Below are 6,907 nucleotides of genomic sequence, written 5' to 3'. Positions count from 1 at the left end.
GCTGTTTGTTTTACATTGGAATAAAATTCAGATGGTTGCTGTTTGTTTTACATTGGAATAAAATTCAGATGGTTGCTGTTTGTTTTACATTGGAATAAAATTCAGATGGTTGCTGTTTGTCAAAATAAATTTGAATAGATTTCAAATCGTTGCTGTTAGTTAAAACATTTGACTATTTCGAATCGTGTCTGTCTGTTTGTTAAAACATTGAAATATAATTCAGATGGTTGCTATTTGCTTTAACATTGGAAGGAAATTCATATCGTTGCTGTTTGATAAAGAATTGAAACAGATTTCTGATCGTTGGTGTTTATTAGAACATTTGAATATATTTCAGATCTTTGCTGTAAGTTAAAACTTTGAATATTTCGAATCGTTTCTGTTTGTGTAAACATTGAAATAAAATTCAGATCTTTGCTATTCAAACATTGGAATAGAATTCGGATTGTTGCTGTTAAAACATTGGAATAGAACTAAGATTGTTGCTGTTTGTTAAAACATTTTAATAGAATTCAGACCGTTGCTGTTAAAACATTGGAATAAAACTAAGATTGTTGCTGTTTGTTAAAACATTTTAATAGAATTCAGACCGTTGCTGTTTTTTAAAACATTGGAATACGACCTTTTGTCTTTTTTTTAGAGTGGCATTCTCCTTTGAATTCTTGCCAATTTGTTTGCAATTTATTTTCAATTCGGAATAGAATTAGATAAGAAATATGGAATCAAATGAAACCAATTGTCCATCTGAAATGCATGTCTCAAGACAATACTTGTTAGGATACTCTGGTCTTGTTATAAGAAGTGTCATATTAATTGCAATAGCAACATGTGCAGTTGTGGGTAATATCATCATTCTGGCGGCAATCATTTTCAAAAAACGTCGCATACGACATAACTATACACGAACGACGTTTATTTTAGTCGGATCTCTAGCAGTTGCTGACATCATGGTCGGACTTCTAGCAATGCCTTTCTATATATTTTTATTGTGGAAAAGAGGAATTCGCATAACGGATTTTCTGTGTTCAGTGGCGTTTTTCTTGGATGTGCTTGCGTGTTCGTCTTCAATATTTCATATCATTATGATAGGAGTAGACAGATATCTGGCTATTAGCCGACCTCTTTATCACAAAATCCTACCATCCTATGTGGCCTTCATTTTTGTAGCCATTGCATGGATAGTACCAACTTTAATTTCAGTACCACCCTTATTAAGCAATGCTCATTTGAACGAAAATATAAACATCAGCTGTGCCTTATGTGAGTCAGGAACTCATCAGAGTGTGGAATATCGTATAACCTCGACAGTTCTGAGTTTTTATATTCCAGCTATAATAGTCTGTATCTTATACCTCATGCTGTATCTAACCATAAAAAAACGACAGATTGTGAGAGAAAATAACTTAACCGAACTTCGAGGGAACGGAGATAAAAAGCAGATTTCACATGCAGATTCCGCAGCTGCAAAAACAATTGGTCTCATTCTATCGTGTTTTCTAATTTCATGGACTCCATTTTTTCTCTTAAATCTGTGTTTTCTTGGAACTGAAAATGAAACAATTCAAATTATATTTGCGATAACTGTTATATGGTCGTATGCCAATTCAATGATAAATCCATTCGTGTATTATCGCTGCAATAAAAGCATTAAAGAAACTGTCCGCGATATGTTTAATTGTACAGTTGATAGAAACAAACCAGTTTTTAATGTAACTGCGTTAAAAGATACCATGCAGAATAAAGTAAGTTAAAATTCGCTGTGTGCAGGTCAAGACACAGCGCCAGAATTTCCATAAACGAAAAGCCATATAAAAACTTATGACTATGAAGTAGAAATTCTCGTTGTGGGGCAAAGAAAACAATAAAAATGATTATTTTTTTTAGAATGATGTGATGTTTGTTGTTTATATTACACAGTGTTTAAAATTTTTTTTAAATATGTTCTCATCGAAACCAGGCATGTTTATTCATTATTTATATAATTATTAATTAAGAGTTCATCATTAACCTTTCTATTAACCTATCAGACCCAGGATAAATATGTAAATAAGGAATATGTGATCAGTCTAGCTCAATATAAATAATAAACGGTAATCAATCTGTGATAAGACTAGATCAATATATATAAAATACAGTATGTGATCAGCCTAGCTCATTATAAATAATAAACAGTAATCAATCTGTGATAAGACTAGATAGTATTAATAAAGATCAGTAATCAATCTGTGATAAGACTAGATCAATATATATAAAATACAGTATGTGATCAGCCTAGCTCAATATAAATAATAAACAGTAATCAATCTGTGATAAGACTAGATAGTATTAATAAAGATCAGTAATCAATCTGTGATAAGACTAGATCAATATATATAAAATACAGTATGTGATCAGCCTAGCTCAATATAAATAATAAACAGTAATCAATCTGTGATAAGACTAGATCAATATATATAAAATACAGTATGTGATCAGCCTAGCTCAATATAAATAATAAACAGTAATCAATCTGTGATAAGACTAGATAGTAGTATTAATAAAGATCAGTAATCAATCTGTGATAAGACTAGATCAATATATATAAAATACAGTATGTGATCAGCCTAGCTCAATATAAATAATAAACAGTAATCAATCTGTGATAAGACTAGATGATATTAATAAAAATCAGTGATCAACATATAAATGATAATCAGTAATCAATATATAAATAATGTACCAAGATTATGACTGTGTAAGGTTTTGTGATGTGCTGTGCTAAAGCTCAAAATAATCATTATTAAGCAATTTTCATACAAAACTTTGGACGCGTGGCGATATTTCAATGACGATTCAAGGGAGAAAACTCGTACAATTTGATGTTTTCAACCAAAGTGAATGTTTGTTTCATAACTTGTGTATTATAGGGTACCAATATCTAGGTTGTACCAAGATTATGACTGTTTAGGGTTTTGTGATGTGCTGTGCTAAAGCTCAAAATAATCATTATTAAGCAATTTTCATACAAAACTTTGGACGCGTGGCGATATTTCAATGACGATTCAAGGGAGAAAACTCGTACAATTTGATGTTTTCAACCAAAGTGAATGTTTGTTTCATAACTTGTGTATTATAGGGTACCAATATCTAGGTTGTACCAAGATTATGACTGTTTAGGGTTTTGTGATGTGCTGTGCTAAAGCTCAAAATAATCATTATTAAGCAATTTTCATACAAAACTTTGGACGCGTGGCGATATTTCAATGACGATTCAAGGGAGAAAACTCGTACAATTTGATGTTTTCAACCAAAGTGAATGTTTGTTTCATAACTTGTGTATTATAGGGTACCAATATCTAGGCTGTACCAAGATTATGACTGTTTAGGGTTTTGTGATGTGCTGTGCTAAAGCTCAAAATAATCATTATTAAGCAATTTTCATACAAAACTTTGGACGCGTGGCGATATTTCAATGACGATTCAAGGGAGAAAACTCGTACAATTTGATGTTTTCAACCAAAGTGAATGTTTTGTTTCATAATCTGTGTATTATAGGGAACCAATATCTAGACTGATCTACGATTATGACAGTAAGTAATCTAATGTGCTGTGTAAAGCCTAAAGTAATCATTATTATGCAATTTTCATACAAAACTTTGGATGCGTACCGATATTGCAATGACGATCCAAGGGAGACAACCCTGATCAATGTTTTTAGTTGGATGGTTTGATCTACATATATATATATAAATATTGACATAACACATTTTATGCACATGGCATTGGTGTTTATTCATATACATACATAATTTTTAAAAATCTTGTTGACACTTTTGATAACGATAATGACGAACCAAGGGAGAAAACTCGTACAATTTGATGTTTTTGAAAATAAATGTTTTGATTTCGAACTGTAGTACAAACATCTAAGGTTCATTATACAACTATACAAAACATTGATCATACATAGAAACTTTTATGAACATAGTATTGGTGTTTATATGACAGTTGATAACATCACACGTGATAATAGTTCAATGATGATCCAAGGGATAAAACTCGCACAATTTTATGTTTTTCAAAATGAATGTTTTGATTTCGAACTGTAGTACAAACATCTAAGCTGCATTATACAACCATAAAAAACATTGATCACAAATAGGAACTTTTATGAACATGGTATGGGTGTTTATTTATATGACACTCGATAACATCTTACGTGATGATAAGTCAATGACGACCCACGGGAGACAACCCAGATCAATGTTTTTAACCAAATGAATGTTTTGATTTCTGGCTAATAATGAGTACAAATATCCAAACTACGTTATACATTATACAAAGACATTGGTATAAGAACGTTAATGTCATTGGTGATAAATGAGTGAAGAACATCGCTTTTAAAACACCCAACTTCGGAGACGCGTTTACATGGAGGCACATTACCCAAAATTTCAACACAATGTTGCCAAAATGTGATTTTAACAAATTGATAATATTGGAACCGAGAATTTTATAGCCGTAACAGCCATGTAAGATTTCATAAATAGAAACCGGAAATAGAATATGTACAGTTACCACATTGTTATCAGTTTTGGTACTCAAGTAAAACAAAATGGCGTTTTGTAGTGCTTTGGACAAAAGAGTAATTGAAACTCTACAAAGGTTTGCTTTTATTGCATTGTTATAAAGACAATGGCCATAATATTAGTTCATATGATATGAAAAGAGGTATTAGGAAATAAGTTCTCGTAAAGTAACTTTTTATTGATGATTTGTTAGTATTGCAATTGGGAAACCTGAGTAATAATTGTCGAGGGAAATATATTGTTTAGCTTAAAGAGATTTCTCATGGTCTGGATACAAAACACAAGAGATATGCGCTTTAAGGTGCGATAGACGACTCACGGTTTCCGGTACTGTGTACGGTACGGAATCGGAGACGGTGTGGACTGTGGACACGACTTAATTCCCAATTGTATCTGTACTGAAATCGCACTTCGTCTCTTTCAAGATAGTCTGACGAGTTTCTCTGTCATATTACAGGCTCATCACAACTGTTACTGAAACACAGCAGAAAGCCGAGCACAAAAAGCATTTTGGTACATGTAAGAATTTTGTCCCGATCAGTTACGATAGCCTACTCTAAAAATTGATCAATTTAATGTTTAAAAAGATCGTGAAAGATGCGGTTTCTGTCCGGAACTGACCACTTAAGGCTAAGTATGTCAGCTTCATGTAAAAAGGAATTTTATTGTTAAGTGAATTTTTTTTATAATTAACTCGACGAGTAACTTGTTTGATGAACTTTAATTGGAAACAACTTTTTCAAAAACGATCCAAGTTTTACAATTTTTGAACAAAACATTCAGTTTTAACATGGCTTTTGGTGTATAATAGAGATGTTTAGAAATATACCCTATAAATGTGTCCATACTCCAAATTAATGACATACCAATAAAAGACAATGTGACACATTCATGGTATCGAATTCATAACCGTTTCTGCTTCGGTAAATCTTTATGAGTAATGGAATTTGCATGATGATGACTGCTCTTTAATATCTTTATATACAAACGTCGATAATTATACCTGAAAATATTTCTTAAGTATGCAATTTACGTCAATGTATATGTATCTACTTGATCAAACTGAATTTGAAGTTGAAAACTTTAGAATACTAAGGAGACATATTTCTTACAATTGACTAAAAATCCGTCCAGTAAATTTTAAACAGCTTCCAAAAAGCATAACGAACTTCAAATATTTTGGCGGTAAAAAATTAACGGCTGGATTTTTTTGGTTAAAATTTTCAGATATTCTGATAAGTGACACATTTCTCTAGATTTTGGTGTATATTTTTCATATATTTGAGGAAAAAATATTTTTCCACCTACAAAAAACAGGAAATACCCCTTTAAGGTAGCCCGTTTTAAAATTTTTAAGCACTTCCTACAATTCAAGTTTTGTATTCAATAAGTGATTAAATTGTTCCCACACAAAACAGACTATTTGTAATGTTTTATACTGATAACCACACGGAATCAATAAGTTATTAATTAGAACGAAAAAAAAACTTGTTAAGTCGAGTGGAAGAGGGATTGTATATTTCATAGCAAATATCCATAGTACTTGATACATTCAAGTTATATTAAGTTTGGGTTTTAGATATTTTTCATGGTAATTGATAACTAGGTGATATATTTTGTAGAAGATTCAAGTAAATAACCATGGCGCGGGCAATATGGCTAGAACAATTAAATTGCTTTAACGTACAGCAAGATCAATAGAGTTAACTTTGTTTCCAACCTTGTAAATGTTTTAGTGTTTGTAATGTTTCTTTTAGTTATTCGATCAAATCACAGCACAAGTTTTCACCATTACCACCATTACTGTACAAAATTATTTAGTTACTGTTAACGGTTACTTGCACTTCTTTTAGTTGTTAAAGTGATCGTAAAGATATTTTTCTGAGACACTGATATCAATTTGCACCCTTCCAATTTTCAATCCGACATCTGTGACTCGTACAATCCCTTTAAATCTTGGGGACAATGGCAATTGTATAAAATGATGCCTAACCAAAATCAGCTTGTGAACACTCTACAGGGTTGATATTGATGAAATCATAGAAAGGTTTGGCATTTTAATGCACAATGGTCTAAGGCTGGGTTTTGGTGTTGATAAAAGTTTCGATGTTGATGTTGCAAGGGGGTAAGTTTATAGTAGGTGAGACTGGTGAGTTGGATCCCGTGGACTTAAGTTGGTTGGGGTCCCTCCTCCTGGATATTTTTTTTAACATAAATCCTATAATGCATTCTGAGAAGTTCATTTAATGCCTTGTAGTGGAAGATTTAACATTTCCAGTCTGTAGTTTTCACTCATATTTATATATTGTTGGTCGCTCAGTTTGATAATAATTGTATAA

General features: G+C 31.8%; 1 protein-coding gene across 1 annotated transcript; it reads left to right on the top strand.

Annotated features, from left to right (window-relative positions):
* Nucleotides 1-716: 716 nt before the first annotated feature.
* LOTGIDRAFT_166126 (hypothetical protein) lies at nt 717-2,084 on the top strand (the record flags this gene model as incomplete). Its single annotated transcript, XM_009063190.1, has 2 exons — nt 717-1,742; nt 1,995-2,084. 2 exons carry the CDS (start codon nt 717-719, stop codon nt 2,082-2,084), a joined length of 1,116 nt encoding a protein of 371 aa, XP_009061438.1.
* Between the last annotated feature and the right edge of the window lie 4,823 nt (nt 2,085-6,907).

This window comes from Lottia gigantea (assembly GCF_000327385.1).
Source record: "Lottia gigantea unplaced genomic scaffold LOTGIsca_56, whole genome shotgun sequence".
Taxonomy (NCBI): domain Eukaryota; kingdom Metazoa; phylum Mollusca; class Gastropoda; family Lottiidae; genus Lottia; species Lottia gigantea.
Note: the sequence above shows the minus strand (reverse complement) of the source record. Positions and strands in the feature narration are given on the sequence as shown.